At 35.4% G+C, this 20,580-nt stretch overlaps 1 protein-coding gene across 1 annotated transcript in view; it reads left to right on the top strand.

Moving 5' to 3' along the window:
• Positions 1-17,099, top strand: part of RND3 (Rho family GTPase 3) — a 19,913-nt gene extending 2,814 nt beyond the window's left edge. Inside the window, exons 3-5 of the mRNA XM_053698299.1 lie at positions 9,967-10,076; positions 13,336-13,470; positions 14,717-17,099. Of these exons, the coding sequence (XP_053554274.1) occupies positions 9,967-10,076; positions 13,336-13,470; positions 14,717-14,968 (497 nt within the window). The 3' untranslated portion in view covers positions 14,969-17,099. The remainder of the gene's footprint in view (positions 1-9,966; positions 10,077-13,335; positions 13,471-14,716) is intronic.
• The last annotated feature ends 3,481 nt before the right edge of the window (positions 17,100-20,580 follow it).

The following is a 20,580-nucleotide window of genomic DNA, read 5'->3' as shown; positions in this document are numbered from 1 at the left end:
TAGAAAGCAATGCAGATATTTTACTTCCTACTTCGTTTCTTGTTAACATTACACTGTTTAAAATCATTGTCACTTCATAGCAGTTCTTAAAGACAAAATCGGGCTGGACTATAATCAGTTTGAGGTCGTCAGGATGAGGAATGATGACCTTTGGTGCTCTGACAGCCACATACTAGTGGGGGTAGGGTGTATATTTTTTTTTCCCTCTTGCTTCAAGGACATCCTGGTTCCATCTCCAGGCACTTGTAAACTGATCTCTGGGGGATGAAGGGTGGGGGTGGAAAAGGAATAGGAAAAAGACATAACTGCTGCATGTCTTAACATGATTTTTTTTCCCCATTGCTTATAAACCCTTTCTCCTTGTCACATTTCTGATACTATAAACACGTTTTTCTGTCTCCATCTTTTTAGTCCTTTTTTTTTTTTTTCTGTTTTAACCACAAGGCATTTAGTAAAAACCTTCTTTGTGTATTTCTATGTTTAGGTTGTGGTTGAAAGCTGTTAGATATTGTTTTAATGAATCAGTAAAAACACAATATGTTTTATAGGGGGTAAATATATTTAATCATTGCTCGCTTATTGCCTCTGATCTCAGAGGGAGATCACATTGCGCACTCAGTAAGTTAAAGAAGTGTAGTGAAATGTGGAGTATAGTTGAATCCTGCGCGGATGTTGTTGGATTCTTTCAGCTGTGGCTTTTTGCACGTATCAGTGCTTCTCATATATTAATCTGCAAGGTATTTTCTAATGATGGCTTAAACTCATTTAGTCGCGGCCTATCAGAAATGAAGTTCTAATCCAGATAAATAACAGTAGGTACATAATAGAGATGGCAATAGCAGTTAAACATGTGGGATGTACCCAGCATTATACTTAGTTTGTAAGAACGCCAAGGATCAATTAGTCTGAGGCATTTAATCAAGCAGGGAAAGGTCAGACTACACAAAGTGCTTCTTATCTGAATTGAATTCTGCATTGGGTGAAAACATTATGTTTAACACATTGTAGATGTATTATTTATACACTAGATTATTTTTAGTTTCCTTTTTAAAGTACTTTTGTTATATTTCTGATGCTTGTAAGGGTGTCAAATTTAAATCAAAGCTGGGAAACGGTGACACAACAGTTTAGGTATTTATTAGCGGATATAGAGATGTGCTTGGTATTGGAGTTTTGCATGTAGCCTCCATATATTCTATCTTTTAGAGGTTGGAGTTCAGAAAACTTGAGTATTTTGCATTCTAATTTTTTTTTTTTTTTGGAGTGAACGTTTACATTTTGTGTCTGCTGCTTTGAAGCCTTTGAGATTTTTACACTGTTGGAGAGCTTTGTACTCAGAGGGCTTTCTTCTCTCAATATATCCACAAAGAATGTTCCCTAATGTTCCTACTGTCAGAGGCCTGTCTGCCATGGTATAAATACGTACAAGAAGAGAAATGTTTGTTTCAGACTCTGCTGGAAAATGATTCTTTCAGTAATTGTGCACCAATCCTCTATTTAAATAAGATGGATTTGCTGTCTGCTATACCCTGTTTACTAATCTCTTATTTAGTCGGTCTCATGGGACTAACACTGCTAAACATGTTTGCATTTTCCCTTTCATTGTCTGTTTGAGGGAAATTTTTAAGCAAATTTGCATTCAGCCTAAGCACGATAAGCAAACATTTTTTTTTATTTGTTTGTGGAGATCTGACGCAGCTTTTGTACTTTTGCAGCCTGAGTGTAAAAACTCCATGCAATTTATACTTGAAAGGGTATTACTTTTTAATTAAAAAAATGTTGAGCTGGGTTCTTTTGTGCTGGAAGCTTCTAGAAAAGCATGGGAATGATTAAAAAGATCTGCCAAATATTTTAGACTCCTAGCAATTGGCAGTGTTCCTAGTTTAGATTGCTCAACTTGCTTCGCTTGTACACGTTGAACCAGAGGTCTCAAAAAGGAAAAATAAAACTTTAGCAAATCTGATATTGTACAAAGTATAGATGATTCAGTGTCACATTTCTGTTAAAGCAAACCTATTAAACTGTTTATATAACAGTACGGAATGGGTTTGTTTGTAACATCAAGACAAAGTACATTCTTTATTAACATGGTTTCACTGTTCATAACAATGATCCTGGAGGTAAACCTGTAGAGGCGCTGGTTAGTTATATTTTAACTCCTCTTTCCTTCTTTCTATAGCACATACAATAATTGTGCTTGTTTTTTAATGTCACAATTTTACCTGAAATGATTTCTCAAGCTGTGATTGCTACTTGGCTTCAGGAACATCAAACACAATCGTTTGTCTTATGTAAATGCTTTTTTTGAAGTCAGTGTGTGTGTAGGAATGGGTTGCCTTTACAATACTAAGTTGTTGTTTTTTTTTTAATTGTTTTTTCCTCAGTAATTACGTCTAGAAACCACTTTACTTTCCCACTTTTATTACTTCTTAAGTAGGCTGGGCTGCTGGGAAGAAATGGGAGTTTAAAATCTGGTTCTTCAAAATCGTCTTGCATAGATAGCAATGCTAAGGAGGGTGGTAAAGATTTGTTGTCCTAGAATTAGTAGGTTTTTAAAAATCGTAATAAACATTTTGCATAGGAAGAGCTGCTTGCTTTTATATTTCCATAGTAACTTATCTGTCTGTTGCTACCATGTATTAAAGGGATAGTAAACCCAATATTGTTTTCTTTCATGATTCAGATAGAGCATGTCATTTTAAGCAACTTTTTAATGTACTCCTATTATCAAATTTTTCTTTGTACGCTTTGTATCTTTATTTGAAAAGAAGGAATGTTGAGCTTAGGAGCCGGACCATTTTTGGTTCAGCATCTGGGTAGCTCGTGCTGATTGGTGGGTAAATGTAGCCATCAATCAGCAAGTGCTACCCATGGTCTGAACCAAAAATGGTTCTGTTCTTAAGATTACATTCCTGTGGTTTTTTTTTTCTTTCTTTCAAATAAAGACAGGAGAACAAATACAAAATGATAATAGGAGTAAATTAGAAATTTGCTTAAAATTAAGTTTACAAAGAACACAGAAAGCATACATGATACAAAGTTACACAGTTAAAGGGTCAGTAAACCTCAAAAATAATGTTATATAAATCTGCACATAGTGCAGAATTATATAACATTATATCAGCCAAACTTTATGAAACATAATATTCCCTTTTAATTTTTTTTAAAAAACGGCTGTTTTACAGACCCGCTCTCTGTGCTCTTCTGAGCGGGTCTGTTTGTTTAACACAGCGCATCGGGCCAGCTGTATAGTCACAGCCCGGCCCGACCGCACCATTATACACAATGCAGCTCGCTCCTGCTGTCAGACAGAGCAGGAGCGAGCTGCACTTAGTGTTATGGTGCGGTAGGGCCGGGCTGTGACTATACAGCTGGCCCGATGCGCTGTGTTAAACAAACAGACCCGCTCAGAAGAGCACAGAGAGCGGGTCTGTTAAACAGCCGTTTTTAAAAAAAATTAAAAGGCAATATTATGTTTTATAAAGTTTGGCTGATATAATGTTATATAATTCTGCACTATGTGCAGAATTATATAACATTATTTTTAAGGTTTACTGACACTTTAAAAGACAAAGGCCTAGACAAGGTACAAGTGATGTTGGGAGGATATGTAAAGGGTGAGAATATGGGGCTGAGCCAGTTTAAGACTTTCTAAGCATAGGTAAAACAACAAATCTCTGCCTTGTGCAGCAATATGAATGCTTCGGCCCTCCACCATGATACAATGACACCGCCATTCTTTGGCACACGTGTATGAGTACACATACATACAGACTATCTTGTGGTTAATAGGCTGCTATATGGAGCCCTGTTAGCTGGTAAGTTACTTTGATAACTCTTGTCAGAACAATTCCATGGCGTACGTAAGCTAAATGGGCATCTTAAATCTGTCTAATCAGGACAATTAAGATGACATAAAACTGCTGTCTTGCAATAAATTGACATACTAAACACTAGTCTGTTTTTTTTAAATGCATTGACACTTTGTTTGCTTCCACTGTGTGTTAGTAGCCAAACTCCAAATACCCCTTATTTTGAGGAACCAACCCGGACTTCTTGCTGGAGCAGACAAGTCTAGTCACTGTTACTTTGTTAGAAATGCTAGACACCTGCTGAGGTCAATTAGGAACATATATGTAGCACTGTTTGACTTGTACACTTCCAATTCTCAGAATCCCTAAAATAGATGTGACCTTATAATCGATCAACACTTAAAGGGACAGTCTATTTCAGAATTTGTATTGCTTAAAAAGATAGATAATCCCTTTATTACCCATTCTCCAGTTTTGCATAACCAACACTTATATTTTTTACGTTTGTGGTTACCTTGTATATAAGTCTCTGCAGATTCCCCCTTATTTCAGTTCTTTTGACAGACTTGTATTTTAGCTATTCAGTGCTGCCTCATAAATAATTCCACGGGAGGGAGCACAATGTTATCTATATGGCACACACAAACTAGCACTGTCTGTCTGTGAAAAACTGTCAAAATGCGCAGAGATAAGAGGCAGCCTTCAAGGCTTAGAAATTAGCACATGAGCCTACCTAGATTTAACTTTCATCAAAGAATACTAAGGGAACAAAGCAAATTTGATGATAAAAGTGCATTGGAAAGTTGTTTAAAATTGCATGCCCTATCTGAATCATGAAAGTTTAATTTTGACTAGACTGTCCCTTTTTTAATACCATCCATTTAGGAAAAAGGAAGTGACAACATACATTTGCTATGGGTCCTTAGATATATATAACCCAAGAGATGGGAAGACAAAAGTAAAAAAAAAAATACTTTATCAAGCTTGAAGGATATTAACTTGTAAAAAGAAAAGGCTGTGATGAACATTTGTATTATTATTATTATTATTATTATTATTATTATTATTATTACAATAATGGTTGCATAGAACTATAGGTTTTAACCCCTGAAAAGCTGAGCACGTCTGGTTAGCCAATGACGAGTCATATGTGTGTAGCCACAAATCACCAGCTACCTCCCTGTAATGCTTTGCTGCTTCTGAACATACAAAGGTTACTAAGATAGCAAAGTACATTTGATAACAGAAGTAAATTGAAAAGTCTTAAAGATCACATTCTCTAGTTAAACCATTAAAGTTTTTAATTTGATTTGCATGCCCATTTTAAAGGGTCATATAACTGCATGTAATAGACACTGCTATATAGAAGAATATACACGGATACTGATATAAAATTACAATATATAACCTTTTAAAAACGTTGATGCTCCTAGTTTAGCACTCTTGATGATGATGATGATGATAGGCTGGGACACCCACTGAAAGGGTCTGGGAAAACAAGACGAGCAGACACCATAATCCCTGCATATGAAAAGACCCATTCATTACAAAACCAGGAATCTGTAGACATCAGTCTACATCTAAAACGTTGGGCTTGGTTAGGAGTCTAAAAATCAGCATAATGTTATTTAAAAATAAGCAAAACTATACATTGTTACAGAAACACTACCAGATGGGCTATATAAATGGATCATCTACAAAACATTTATGCAAATAAAAAATCTAGTATTGTCCCTTTAATGTTTTCTGCCAAGGTATCTGATTTATTCAGTTTGTTTCTACTGTGTAATACCATACTGTGTCATACCATGCAACCCCCTTTTATGCACTGTTTCCCTCTTCCCTGTTTTCCTATCTGGACAAGAACCATCCTCTCAATTCCCCAAGCACATATCTGTTTTCTTTTGACCTCTCACTCATTCCACTGAACCTACCTTAGCTGTTTACTTTTGGCACAAGAATCTGGTATTTGTTACCTGACAATTTCCATTTGTTATATTTATTCCATAATATAAAGGCTTTAAGTGATCTGTGTCAGATGCTAATAAACTGTTGATTGAGACTTTTATGAGTCAAGTTTTTCACTTGTTTCATTTAATATGACTTAAATATGTACTAACTTTTATAATCCTATATACTGATCTATTGTCTTACTCAGCATACGATTATGTTTTGAAAATGAAGGATAGTAGTTAGATACCATTTAGTAGAACTTGGTACATTTTCTTTCCTGATTGGTGTATGCAGTTATTTTTCCTATAAAAATACAAAATAAAACCATATTGCTTTGAAATTAACACTTCAAGAGCATCAATCTGTTTTCAGACCACCAACATTTATAATTTGTTGGGGAGAAAAGTTGAGCAAAAACTAGAGAATTCAGACATTTCTTTGTTCTCCATCCTCCCCCCCCCCCCTTTCCTCCTCCACCTCACGCACAAAAAAATATGCAGATTGTTTATCCTCCTTTGTAATAAATATATAATCTTCAAGAAAACCTCCCAGCAATACTGAATGTCATTCACAGGATTTACTAAATTGTCAGAACATGGGCGGAGCTATAACTTCACAATTTACTGGCAGATTATAAGTGGAGCGCAAAATATCGCTTTCGCTAAGGTGGTATTTGAGCTCCACTTTGTAAAACAAGCGCACACAAATAAATTAGCTAGCCATTGTATAGCAAATTACCCACATACTTGAGACTGAAGTGTTGAAATCTTACTAGAGCTGTAGCATATTGTAATGTCTTTTGTCGTTTGGAAGGGAAAAAAGTGCCACATTATTTTTGTTTGTATTTATTTTTTAGAACTTTGTTTTGGTAAATCAGATTCCTTCTGTGTTTGTGGGGATGTTCTGATTTGAGATGAATTTATATAAAGTTTAGCTTTTTTAACCGAAGCTTATTTTGCTGTGCTATATCTTCCTCAGTTTACTCGGAAATACCTTATCTTAGTTCTGTTTTTATTTTCATTGTGCCCTTATGCTCAAAATCCCACCTTACACATACAGACGCCTGTTAGCCAAGTAATGTCAGTCCAGCGATTAACAGAAGTTAGAGACTAAACATAAAAGGGGAAATGTCTATTTAAGTGCTTTTTATGATGCTTTGGTTCATAACTAACTTGTTTTAACCCATTGGCTGCCAGAGAGCTAAACCATTGTTTTAAACGCATTGCTTCTCTTTGTGGCAATTAAGGATAAAAATCCGTCATTAAGGGGGATACAGTATGTCACAATATGTAGCTTTACACAAGCTGGCTAAACTGTTAACAGCTGATAGCGGACTTCTGTGGCCCTTACTTTTACAGGATTTCTTGCACAGCAGGAATAAAGAGAGCCTCCAAGAACTGCTCTTTGCAGATAAGAGAATTGAGCTCATGATGTTTACTATGTCCCTGTTTTACTGCTCACCACAGTCTAACACAGAGAGAAAAAAATGTCAAATTCAAAAGGATTTAGGTCTTTGATTTAAATTTTATAACCGTGTATATTATTCCCCCAGTTAACCCCTTTGTTGACCATACATCCTGCATAATCATTTTGATGATGCAGAGTACCCTGATAATTCCTGGCCTATGATGGACACATTAGAGGTAGATCCAGATGACTTTAACTTCATCTTTAGCCCACTGTGCAAGTGCACCAAACCTGTTTAATAAGGTCTCAAAGGTTTTGTAACAAGCTATGTTTTTATATCTGTGACTTTTATCTTTACCACTAAACACTGTTCTGTTCAATATTTTGCTGTAATATTAGCTGCCGAAGGTCAGTATTGGTGTCAATATGTTACCATGTTAATTCCTGTTTGGCTCTTCAAGAGCAACTACGTTACAAGTCCCTACTGATATAGAGTCGTAGGGAGAGCTGATGAGGTGGTGGTGGTGGGGGGGGGGGGATTGGGGGGGTTGCTTGTAGTTGTAGCCTTGAAAGATATTTCTGACCAACCTGAATTTGTGTGTAAATAAACTGAGGTACTACACACTGAGCTTCCTGTAATGGCCCCCATGGCTCAGAATTTCTTAGCTTCCTTTTGGACATAAAGTCCAGTCATATATTGTCTAGTAAGAGCATGTACAAGAAAGAGAAGTTAATTCTAATAAATGTATGGTAACTGGCACTTTCACTTCTTTGCTAATACTTTTTTTAAATAGAGATGCTTTTAAAACCTTAAAGGGACACGGTACCCACATTTTTCTTTTGTGATTCAGATAGAGCATGACATTTTAAGCAACTTTCTAATTTACTCCTATTATCAAATTTTCTTCATTCTCTTGGTATCTTTACTTGAAATGCAAGAAAGTAAGTTTAGATGCCAGCCCATTTTTGGTGATCAACCTGGGTTGTTCTTGCTGATTGGTGGATAAACTCATCCACCAATAAAAAAGTGCTGTACAGAGTTCTGAATAAAAAAAAAAGCTTAGATGTCTTCTTTTTTAAAATAAAGAGAACGAATAAAAATTGATAATAGGAATAAATTAGAAAGTGGCTTATTCTGAATCATGAAAGAGAGAAAAAATTTGGGTTCAGTGTCTCTTTAATACGCGTTGTAAGTGGAAACATGATTATGATACATTGTAAAGATCTTTTGGACATAAAAAGCTTGCTGGAACTAAAACAAAGGAATGCCATGCATTTTTGTTAATACTGTGCATATGTTCAAAGAAGCAACAGTGCTAACTGCTGTACAAACAAGGGCTATTTTTATAAAGGTAGCAAACACTGCGCATAGCACCTAACATGACAGATGTGCTGATTTAGGCTGTCTCTGTGCTTAAGGGTATAGCCCTGTGCATAGATACACACTTTAAATGTACTTATATGGTATGTTTAATCAAACCGTGACCATGACTCAGTCAGACAGGTATTTGTCTTAGGATTTGCTGCCTGTGGGTGAGGCATGTGAAAATTCCGCATGCACATATAAATCTGCTTATAAACCATGTCTCATGAACTTGTTTATGCAATAGGCAACAGTTTTGCAAATTGTGAGGAAGATATGCAATGCTTGAAAGTGTTTACGTCATACTGTAATTTTCAAATGGATCTTGCATACTTTGTGAGTATTATTATGATTAAAATAAATAAAACGTAAAATCCATTTAATAGTTGAATAATACATATTGCATTGATTTCTATTAAGTATAAGCCACTGGCTAGTGATTTTTTTTTTTTTTTTTTTTTAATTGGAACAATGAAACAGACTGTGTAATATCCCTTTTAATCTTAAAGGAACAGTTTACACCAAAATTGTTATTGTTTAAAAAGATAAAGCCTTTACTACCCATTCTCCAGCTTTGCACAACCAACATTGTTATATTAATATACTTTATAACATTTACACGTCTAAATTTCTGTCTGTTTCTAAGCCACTATAGACAGCCTCTTATCACATGCTTTTTTCATTAGTGTTTCGCTAGTTCATGTGGGCCATATAGATAACAGTGTGCTCTCTCCCGTGGAGTTGTGCAGGACACCACTAATTGGCTAAAATGCAAGTCATTAGATATTAATCATGTGATAAGGGGGTCTGTCAGAAGAGGCTTAGATACAAGGTAATCACAGAGGTATAAAGTATATTAATATAACAGTGTTGACTGTGCAAAACTGGGGAATTGGTAATAAAGGGATTATCTATCTTTTTAGACTGTCCATTTAAATTGTAGAAGGACTTCATGGTATACTGTGCTTCCTTTTACAATTCTGTTAACGTATTTTTCATTTCTAGGAGATTAGGGGCATATTATAAAAAATGGTTTTGTGTTTTAGAAAAATCTGTGAAGAAAAAAAAATATTTTTGTTGCTGGATTTTGTGGATAAATGGTTAAAAGAAAATAGGTCGACAATTACAGATTCTTAAAAAGACAGTAACCGCATAATTCTGCATTATAACATTAACCTAGCGACACCTGTAAAAATAAAAAAAAAATTGACATTTTAAAGATTTAATCCCCAAAAACTTTAAGTACCAGGTTAATGTTTCATAATTCTGCACAAAGTGTACAATTATGTAACATTATTTTTACGCTTACTGTCCCTTTAATGTTTTGTTGTTTGTTTTAAATACAATGTTTTACAGTCTGATTTAAGAATAATCTAATTTTTCTAGCAAGCAACTTGTAGTAATTTTAAAATTATTTGTCTTTTTCTGTAGGTTCTCCATATTACGACAATGTCCGTCCACTTTCTTACCCAGATTCTGATGCTGTGTTGATATGTTTTGACATCAGTCGACCAGAGACTCTTGATAGCGTTCTTAAAAAGGTAAGTTCAGCTGCAGCAGTATTTTATTTGTCTAATTTGTTTCAGAATTAAAGGGACGTGAAACCCAAAATGATCTAGACAAAACTAATTAGGTTTAATGTCCCTTTTTAATAGGGTAGATCACTTAAAGGGACATTAAACACTAAATACATTTAATTAGCATAGTATTGAGGTTATCCCCGTGTCCCTTTAGTCATGGGTGCTGCCACGTTGAAATCTAGCTTTTACTGCATTCCAGTGTTCCTCTTTGCACATGTGCAGCAACTCTCTTTAAGATACCTGCAGTTCCAATATGGCAGCACTACTGATAGGAGATGCAAAAAATGTGTTTAGTGTCCCTTTAAATTATGTTTTAGTTTGCATTTTATTTGTCATTGTCATCACCTTTTTTTAAATTTGTAAGTTGTAAAAGCTTCCTGTGTGTCAGAAACATAGTTTACCCCTGTTATAGTTCTCTTAATTACAGAAATGTATATCTGCTTAGATTAATTGTTAAATATAACAGCTGTAAAGCCGGTCTAGTTTTCTGTTATATTTATATCTGTATGTTTATATAGGATAACTCCCAGTAGACGTTTGTATATCCCAGACATTCCTGAAATCCTTTATTTTTTTTTCTTCCACTATTTCTCTAAACTGTTACTATTGCAAATACTTTCTCTGGTTTTACCAGCCTTTAACCCCTTAAGGACCACAGCACTTTTCCATTTTCTGTCCATTTGGGACCAAGGCTATTTTTACATTTCTGCAGTGTTTGTGTTTAGCTGTAATTTTCCTCTTACTCATTTACTGTACACACACATATTATATACCGTTTTTCTCGCCATTAAATGGACTTTCTAAAGATACCATTATTTTCATCATATCTTATAATTTACTATAAAAATCTTTTTATAAAATATGAGGAAAAAATGGAAAAAAACACACTTTTTCTAACTTTGAACCCCAAAATCTGTTACACATCTACAACCACCAAAAAACACCCATGCTAAATAGTTTCTAAATTTTGTCCTGAGTTTAGAAATACCCAATGTTTACATGTTCTTTGTTTTTTTTTTTTTGCAAGTTATAGGGAAATAAATACAAGTAGCACTTTGCTATTTCCAAACCACTTTTTTTCAAAATTAGCGCTAGTTACATTGGGACACTGATATCTTTAAGGAATACCTAAATATCCCTTGACATGTATATATTTTTTTTTTTTTGACGACATCCCAAAGTATTGATCTAGGCCCATTTTAGTATATTTCATGCAACCATTTCACTACCAAATGAGATCAAATAAAAAAAATTGTTCACTTTTTCACAAATTGTTACACAAACTTTAGGTTTCTCACTGAAATTATTTACAAACAACTTGTGCAATTATGGCATAAATGGTTGTAAATGCTTCTCTGGGATCCCCTTTGTTCAGAAATAGCAGACATATATGGCTTTGGCATTGCTTTTTGGTATTTAGAAGGCCGCTAAATGCCACTGCGCACCACACGTGTATTATGCCCAGCATTGAAGGGGTTAATTAGGGAGCTTGTAGGGTTAATTTTAGCTTTAGTATAATGTAGTAGACAACCCAAAGTATTGATTTTTTGCAAGTTATAGGGAAATAAATACAAGTAGCACTTTGCTATTTCCAAACCACTTTTTTTTCAAAATTAGCGCTAGTTACATTGGGACACTGATATCTTTCAGGAATACCTGAATATCCCTTGACATGTATATATTTTTTTTTTAGACGACATCCCAAAGTATTGATCTAGGCCCATTTTGGTATATTTCATGCCACCATTTCACCGCCAAATGCGAACAAATAAAAAAAAAAAAAAAAAAAAAAGCGTCACATTTTTCACAATTTTAGGTTTCTCACTGAAATTATTTACAAACAGCTTGTGCAATTATGGCATAAATTGTTGTAAAAGCTTCTCTGGGATCCCCTTTGTTCAGAAATAGCAGACATATATGGCTTTGGCTTTGCTTTTTGGTAATTAGAAGGCAGCTAAATGCCGTTACGCACCACACGTGTATAATGCCCAGCATTGAAGGGGTTAATTAGGGAGCTATCAACCTCCCATATGACACATCACACCCTCTGATCCCTCCCAAACAGCTCTCTTCCCTCCCCCACCCCACAATTGTCCCCGCCATCTTAAGTACTGGCAGTAAGTCTGCCAGTACTAAAATAAGAGTTTTTTTGGGGATTTAAAAAAAAAAAAAAACAACAATAATAATTCTGCTCTGTAGGATCCCCCCCCCTCTCTGCCTTATTATGCGCCATATTGGGTACTGGCAGCTTTCTGCCAGTACCCAGTTTGAAATCAAATATGTTTTTTATCCAATTTTATATTTTATTATTTTAAAAATACTATTTTCTGTAGTGTAGCTGCCCCCCCTCAACCCCCAACCTCCCACCCTCCCAGATCGTTAAAATGTTTAATGTTCCCACCCTCTCTCCCACCAAGTACCACAGTTGTTCCATAGTGTAGGTTTCCCACCCCCCCGCGCACCCGCTCCCGTGCAAACGCACGCACTCGATCCCGCCCACCCGCCTCCCTGGATCAGCTCCCACCCACCAACGAACATGGCCATTGATGGCCGATGCAGAGAGGGCCACAGGGTGGCTCTCTCTGCATCGGACGGCTAAAAAATGTTATAGCAGGATGCCTCAATATCGAGGCATCACTGCTATAACAAGAAAGCAGTTGGAAGTGATCAGGATCGCTTCCACTGCTTTCAAAGACCAACGACGTACGGGGTACGTCCTTGGTCATTAACTGCATTTTTTTGCAGGACGTACCCCATACGTCGTTGGTTGTTAAGGGGTTAAAGAAGCATTGTACTGTACTGTAAAATTAGTTTACCCTTAAAGGGATATGAAACACAAATTTGTTTTGTTCATGATTAGCCACCAATAAGCAAGCGCTACCCAGGTGCTGAACCAAAGATGTACTGACTCCTATGCTTACATGCCTGCTTTTTTCAAATAAAGATTCCAAGAGAGTGAAGAAAATTGATATGGTAGTAAATCAGAAAGTTGCTTAAAAAATCGCATGCTCTATCTGAATCATTAAAGTAATTTGGGTTTCATATCCCTTTTAATGTGTTGTCAATTATTTATAAATGACATTGGAAATACAAAAAAAAAAGAGATGTAAACTATGCTTGTATTTTCACAGTATTAGGAGGTGAACATATTCAAGTGATTGCATTAATTCTTCAGTAAATATTCTCACTGTTCTTTACTTTTATTTACAAACATTTACAGTGGAAAGGGGAAATTCAGGAATTTTGTCCTAATACTAAAATGCTGCTCGTTGGCTGCAAGTCTGACCTACGGACGGATCTCTCTACTTTAGTAGAACTATCCAACCACAGGCAAACACCAGTGTCATATGATCAGGTAAAATATTGTTTGCTTTTGTCACATGATTCACAGCTTTAGAGTTTAATTGCTAAAAGTCTCTATTTCGTAGTAAGGTTACATTTAACATAGACCATTACCGTTTACACTGTGTGGTTATGACCACCATGCTGTTTAATTGTTGCTAATGTAGCCTAATTAGTGGGATTATGCAATCCTTAAAATATTAGTAGAGGATTATAATAAGGTGCTTGCTAAATCCCAGAGCGCTTCACAAATCCTAGATTAAGATCATGGCCCTTTCTAGGATTTTAAGCTTTCACCAGTTGTGGGATGGGGGAAAGAAAAATAAACTGGGCGATTCTAGAATATATGCATCGTTTTTTAAAGTTCAAAAGAAGAGTTAGAGGGACAGTACACTGTAAAATTGTTTTTCCATAAATGTATTTTAAATGACTTGTTATACCAACTGCAGGGTATAAAATATTTGAGAAATTGCATTTTCGGGTTTATTTGTGTATATGAAGTAGCTGGTTTTGTGCTTTGAAACCACAGCCTATTACAATGGTTTGAGCTTCAGGTAATATCAGATCTCATTATGTTATCACTTTTATGTACACAGACTTGCTTCCTTATCTTATATATGTCTGGAACACCAAAGCTCAGTACATAGAGAGAACAATGGAATATTATCATTTTATTACTTGACTATCATGCCCCCCACTGAGGGTGTAATCTCTTCTGCTGGCTGTGTTTACTTAGGCTTGTCAATAGCATATACGCCGGTATCAAAACTTTCAGTATAGGTTGGGAAACCACAAGCTAAATCGGCTATTTCAAATGCTGAAATATGAGTAAAGGAGCTATTTGCAACCAGTTTAATACACTCTAGCAGGTAAAAAGGATAATTGGGAATAATTTAAAGGGGAGAAAGTTTTTTGTGAACTGTCCCTTTAAGATGTTATACTGTACTACAGTCGTTAGTGTATTTATATTTCTCATTTAATAACCAGTATAAGAGTTGTCTTCGGCATTTGAAATCTCTGACATTTTTAAAATATCTGAACTGTTGTAGCTATTTTTGTTGCTGAAATATGACTGTTGGAACAATACAAATATCCATCAAAATGTATTGTAAACCATAGTCGTTCTATTAAAGGAATTGTTTTAAATGGGTTTTTTTCTTCTGGGATTTGAAAGTATAAGTAATTGTCTGAGTTTTTAATTCTTTAACAGCTGAACAATTCATGATCTTGTGTTTTTGTTTTTTGTTTTTTTCTCATAGGGTGCAAATATGGCCAAACAAATTGGCGCAGCCACCTACATAGAGTGCTCATCTCTTCAGTCTGAAAACAGTGTGAGAGACATTTTTCACGTTGCAACGCTGGCATGCGTAAATAAAACTAACAAAAACCTAAAAAGGAACAAAACTCAAAGAACAACTAAAAGAATTTCGCACATGCCCAGTAGACCAGAACTGACCACAGTAGCTACGGATTTGCGAAAGGACAAAGCAAAAAGTTGTAGTATAATGTGAAGTGTCTAGGCTGATTTATTTTTTTTCCTTAATGGCAAGTCGTCTTAAAGACTTAATGAAGGGCACTATCTAAGTTCTGTTGGTAATCCAATACTGTTAAGGATATACGTCACCTTCAGTTTGGCATCTTTAGGATTCAGCATATAAGAGTGGAGTAAAATGATGTGTTTTTTAAATGTAAGCTGGAAGAAAAGCCAAAAAAAAATTGATTGGAATGTGTAGAAGAATGAAAAGCAATGTGGGGTAAATGACCATCCTAAATGATACTAGGATGGATAATAGATATATTTGGTTGGTTGACCGACAGGTCATACTGAAAGGACGAGCTTAGTCTGCTTATTAAGTCCAACACCTGTATCTGCATTCTGGAATATTATCATTTTATTTGCTAAATACAACCTTGTGTATCCCTCAAAACTGGAGTTTTTTTTAAAAGAAAAAACAAACCATTGGATGCTCGGACGAAATGCGCTGTTAAATAATTTCTTGGACGTTCTACAAGTTCTTTCACAATGGATGTCAAAAACTACATTCTTGAGAGATATTGGTGGCTTTTATATTTGTACACAGTCCTTGCACAGCAAAATAGAACAGATAGTTCATAGTTACGGTACTTTTTTGGTTACCTAGGTTATGTGATTATTATTTTTTTTTTGTGTATATGTATATATTTTTTTTCTTTAAAATGTTTTATTATTTAAAGAGAAGTTAAAACAGGCAAATACCTTGAAATGCAAACTTCTTTCCATTTTCAATTAAGTTCTAAAGGTGCTAGCTATATTTTCCATGGAGTGTCAGTTGATTTAAGAGTATTACAATCCCAAAGAGGATTAGCTGGGAAAATCTGTTTTGTTTTCTTTGAGATCTGATGTGTAGCGTACATCAGTGCTTGCTAAGATCAATTAACCAAGATTTGCAATGACCATTTTCTAAGTTTAGCACTTGAAACTCAAACAAAAGTCTTTGAGATTTTGCTTTAACTAGTTTAAAGGGACAGTCAACACCAGAATTTTTGTTCTTTAAAAAGAAAGATAATACCTTTATTACCCATTCCCCAGTTTTGCATAACCAACACTTTTATGGAAATACACTTTTTACCTCTAATTACCTTGTATCTAAGCCTCTGCAAACTGCCCCCTTATTTCAGTTCTTTTGACAGACTTGCATCTTAGCCAATCAGTGCTGGCTACATGGTAATTTCACGTGCATGAGCTCAATGTTATCTATATGAAACACATGAACTAATGCCCTCTAGAGGCCAAAGTCATTCAGATTAGAGGCAGACTTCAATGTCTAAGAAATTGGCATATGCACCTCCTAGAATTAGCTTTCAACTAAGAATACGAATAGAACAAAGCAAAATTGGTGATAAAAGTAAATTGAAAAGTTGTTTAAAATTACATTCCCTATTTAAATCATAAGGGTTTTTTTTTTTGTACTTGACTGTCTCTTTAAAATGAAAGTTGCTGTGGCCTGTTGTATATCTACTAATATGTATTGTGAATAGTTTCTCATCGTTCTTCCATTTGTTTACATAGTATGAATTGGAATTTCTAATCACACAAATATGTAAGAGGAATATTTTTGTCGCTTTTTTTTTTTTAAATCCATTTAGTAGTGCAAGAGTTCTAAAAATTGCGTTTCAAATACTGCTCGAAGATCCAACTAAATTGGCTTAAATCGCACTCCTCCAGCCAAGGCGTATCTTGCTAACTTGCTTGTTAAAGCGAGCATTCTTTCCATTGACTGCTTCTTTTTTGAAGCTTTATATTTTTCCTATTAAACTGTGGTGTTAGGTGATTATGACAGTCTGTTCTCTATGCCCAGCACTTTGTCATCTCTAAGGCAAGAATTTCCATTCCAAACCACTTTACACCAATACAGATAGTTACCACTGCAATGTGCTTTGAGTAATGCAACTTTGTGCTTTGGACAGTATTACAGACCTAACTGGCAAGTGCTTTCCTATATTTAAATATTGTACCAACAAAATACGTTATAACTGTCTTAAAGCTGAACTCCTTTCTTGTTTGAATGTCAGTCACTTTGTATGTTTGTTTTTGTAAATGTTTCTGCTGTATTTATTAAACATTTTTTTTTCTTTACATAATAAAAGCTTAATTCAGGTTTATGAATGTTTTTTTGGTATGATTATTTTCAGAAGTAAACCATGCTTGGTTTCACACTATAAAGACATATTTTACACTGTCCTGGTATCTTTAAAGGGACATTGCACAGTGTGATTATAGTAAAAAGAAAATACCTTTTGCAATGTTCTTTTTAAATATTTGTGTACCCTTTTCCAGTAATGTAACTGAAATGTTTTCTAAATTCCATTGATTTAATAGGGGCTGTCATGTTGATTAGAGAATACCTACGTTTGAACATGGTGGTGCCCATTACCTTAAAAAAATTAAACCTTTACTTTTATATCTTCAATACAATATTCACAAGATTGATTCACAAGAAAAGTGACAATCTTCAACACTTAAAGGGACACTAAAGTCAAAATTAAACTTTTATGATTCAGATAGAACATTCAGTTTTAAGAGACTTTCCAAATTACTTTTACAATAAAATTCGCAAAGTCTTTTTATATACACACTTAGCTCCTCCTGAGCATGTGCACAAGTTCATAGGGTATACATATTCTTGTCTGTGACTGGCTGATGGCTGTCACATGATTCAGTGGACCTGTAAATGGAGAAAAGATCATTTCAGAAAAAACTACTACTAAGTAAGTGATATTACATTATCTTTACATTAGGTACTTGTTAATTATGTCATTCTACTGTATCTAGTGGTCCTTTAACTACAAACAAACAAAAAAAACCCTCAAATTTCTAGTCACTGAGGGAGGATGCCCACAGAAGTAGCTAAAGGGACATGAAACACAATTTTGATTTCATGATTTAGGTAGAGCATGCTATTTTTTTTTTTAAATGGCTTTCTAATTTACTTCTTTTGTCAAATGTTCTTTTGTTATCTTTTTTTGAAAAGCAGGGAAGTAAGCTCAGGAGTGTGCACGTGTCTGGTGCTCTATATGGCAGCAATTTTACAAGAATGTTATCAATTTCCAAGAGAAAAACACTAGAGTGCTGCCCTATTTCCTCCCATATAGTGCTTCAGACACCTACCTAGGTATCTCTTCAACTAAAGCCAATGGGAGCAAAGCACGTTTCATAATAGAAGTAAATTGGAAACATTTTAAAAATTGTATGCTCTGTCTGAATCACAAAAGAAAATATTTGGGTTTCATATTTCAAAGTTACAACCTGAAAAACAGGGTTAAAGGGATATACTAAACCCATTTTTTTTTCTTTCATATTTCAGACAGAGCACTTTCTAATTTACTCATTATCAATTTTTCTCTTGGTATTTTTATTTGAAAAAGCAATAATGTAAGCTTAATAGCCGGCCCATTTTCGGTTCAGAACCCTGGGTAGCGCTTGCTGAATGGTGGCTACATTTAGCCACCAATCAGCAAGCGCTACCCAGGTTTGAACCAAAAATGGTCCGGCTCTTATGCTTTACATTCCTGTTTTTTTCAAATAAAGAAAACAAAGAAAAATTGCTAATAGGAGTAAATAAGAAAGTTGTTTAAAATTGCATGCTCTGTCTAAATCATGAAAGGAAAAATTTGGGTTTAGTGTCTATTTAACATTGAACAGTCTGGTAAAATTTAACTATAGCTGCACAGTAATAAGTAGAGATGATACCAAAGGCATTAAAGTGTATTAGACCGCTTTCTTGATTAATTCCATATATGGTTACTATCGTGGCCGACTGACATTTGACTGAATAACAGTCCGACAGACAAGTGGCTGTCAGATAACAGTTCGGCCACGAGATAGATTGATTAAATAAATTTGATGGATAGATAAATTCAATAAATTCCATAGATAGATCATTTCCCAGACAGAGAATTACAAGACGTGCAGGCTAGGGACCCATGGTTGGGTTCGCAGAGGCATTTGCAGCGCCTGAAGCTCTTATTAGAACAGAGCACTCTGGAGCGTATCTGCCCTCAGCCGAACTCTAAACATGTTTCGGAATTCTGTCCGTTGGACAAAATACTGTCGGCTAAATGTCCGTCAGCATTTTGTCAGAGCACAGGTTACTATACTTACTATGGCCTGATAATGTTAGTATTTTTTTTACCTTAAACAGTCACACATCCATATCATGTTGTAGGGACCTAATAATTTTTGTTTACCCACCCTAAATAAAAAAAATATGCAAGCACCCATCACAGAAATATATTTATTAATATTAAAAGATATTTATAATGTCTTTCGTAACTGTGATACTTTTTTTCCTCAGTGCACGATTCCCACGATTCTTCACAGTGCACAGCACTACATTGATTCCTTATGTGTGAGGCATAAAAGGGGATTTCTGTTAAAGGGACAGTCTAGTCAAAAATAAACTTTCATGATTCAGATAGGACATGTAATTTTAAACAACTTTACAATTTACTTTTATCATCAATTTTGCTTTGTTCTCTTGGTATTCTTAGTTGAATGTTAAACCTAGGTAGGCTCATATGCTAATTTCTTAGCACTTGAAGGCCACCTCCTATCAGAATGCATTTTTACATTTTTTTTTTTCTCCACTAGAAGGCATTAGTTCACGTATGCAATATAGATAACATTGTGCTCACGAACATGGAGTTACCTAGGAGCCAGCACTGATTAGCTAAAATGCAAATCTGTCAAAAGAACTAAAATAAGGGGGCAGTCTGCAGAGGCTTAAATACAAGGTAATCACAGAGGTAAAAAGCGTAATAATATAAATGTGTTAGTTATACAAAACTGGGGAATGGGTAAAAAAGGGATTATCTATTTAAATAATACAAATTATGGTGTTGACTGCCCCTTATAACTGTGTATATGTGCAAGGGGGGCATCATGGACTGCAAAAGATCAATATAGTGTTTCCTGTATGTGTGTGCGTGTAAGCTCTAGTGTGCGTTCTCAAACTATTTTATAGTAGTCTCTGACTTCCTGCTACAGTTTGCCTCCTGAGTACCTGATTATACTAACCCGTGTGCAAGCTCCAGTATGCTCCCTCAGTGCCAGTTTACAGTAATCCCTGATTAAGCGTATATCTTCAGTGCCAGCTACAGTATGCCCTCTGAGACCAGTTTACAGTAATCTCTAAATGTGCCAGGTTACAGTAATGCCTCTGCGTGACAGTTACAGTGTGCTTTCTCAGTACCAGATTACAGTAATGCCTGTGTGTGACAGTTACAGTGTGCTTTCTCAGTACCATATTACAGTAATGCCTGTGTGTGACAGTTACAGTGTGCTTTCTCAGTACCAGATTACAGTAATGCCTGTGTGTGACAGTTAGTGTGCTTTCTCAGTACCAGATTACAGTAATGCCTGTGTGTGACAGTTACAGTGTGCTTTCTCAGTACCAGATTACAGTAATGCCTGTGTGTGACAGTTACAGTGTGCTTTCTCAGTACCAGATTACAGTAATGCCTGTGTGTGACAGTTAGTGTGCTTTCTCAGTACCAGATTACAGTAATGCCTGTGTGTGACAGTTACAGTGTGCTTTCTCAGTACCAGATTACAGTAATGCCTGTGTGTGACAGTTACAGTGTG

This window comes from Bombina bombina, chromosome 1, assembly GCF_027579735.1.
Source record: "Bombina bombina isolate aBomBom1 chromosome 1, aBomBom1.pri, whole genome shotgun sequence".
NCBI classification, from domain to species: domain Eukaryota; kingdom Metazoa; phylum Chordata; class Amphibia; order Anura; family Bombinatoridae; genus Bombina; species Bombina bombina.
Note: the sequence above shows the minus strand (reverse complement) of the source record. Positions and strands in the feature narration are given on the sequence as shown.